This window comes from Charadrius vociferus, unplaced genomic scaffold (genome assembly GCF_000708025.1).
Source record: "Charadrius vociferus isolate BGI_N301 unplaced genomic scaffold, ASM70802v2 C15366776, whole genome shotgun sequence".
In the NCBI taxonomy this organism is placed as follows: Eukaryota; Metazoa; Chordata; class Aves; order Charadriiformes; family Charadriidae; genus Charadrius; species Charadrius vociferus.
In genome coordinates this window covers 1-629 of record NW_009657305.1, presented here as the reverse complement: position 1 = coordinate 629, position 629 = coordinate 1, and the positions used below count along the sequence as shown (strand labels likewise).

The window sequence follows — 629 nt, the reverse complement described above, 5'->3', positions numbered from 1 at the left end:
GATCCACAGGGTGGCCATCCTCTCGATGGGGGCCTGGGAATCATGCACCACACGGCATGTGAACACCGACTCGTTCTTCTCCTCCACCGCTTTGATCTCCACCACGCTACTCAGCTTGAACAAGCCCTGGGGGGTCTCCACCAGCCGGGAGACATTCTCCACGTTCATCTCTGTCCCGTTCTCCAGCCAGGTGACGGCCACAACTCCTGGGTAAAAATCCTTCACGTTGCAGGTGAAGTTCACGGTCTTGTTCACCTCAACGGGGCTTGGCGGGTCAGCGACCACACGGACACTGGGGGAAACTGGGAAGAGAGGCAGCGCCTGGTGCCTGGTGTCCCCCGGCTCCGCTGCCGACGGGGTGCCCTGTCCCTGCCCTGGGACCCCCAGCCCCACAGGAGCTGGACGCCCCGAGCGCCGGTCCCCCCCCAGCCCTCACCTCGCAGGGCTTGGCTGAGCCGGTACGTCCCCCTCAGCGGGGCCGTCAGCGTGGGGTGCCGCACCTCGCAGATGAGCCGCGAGCGGACATCGTCCGCCTCCAGCGTTAGCGTCACGGTGCTGGACATGTCGTAGGAGGATTTCGTCCGCCCAGGGGTGATCTGGGGCTGCTGAGCCGAGATCGGGGCCCTGTC

General features: G+C 65.7%; 1 protein-coding gene across 1 annotated transcript; it reads right to left on the bottom strand.

The window, feature by feature from the left end:
• Positions 1-53: 53 nt before the first annotated feature.
• On the bottom strand, positions 54-563 carry LOC104293674 (signal-regulatory protein gamma-like; the record flags this gene model as incomplete). The annotated part of the gene is made up of 2 exons (XM_009893191.1): positions 437-563; positions 54-302 (listed from the first exon to the last, which is right to left on the bottom strand). Coding segments are annotated over exons 1-2 (376 nt in total), but the record flags the coding sequence as incomplete, so codon positions are not given.
• Between the last annotated feature and the right edge of the window lie 66 nt (positions 564-629).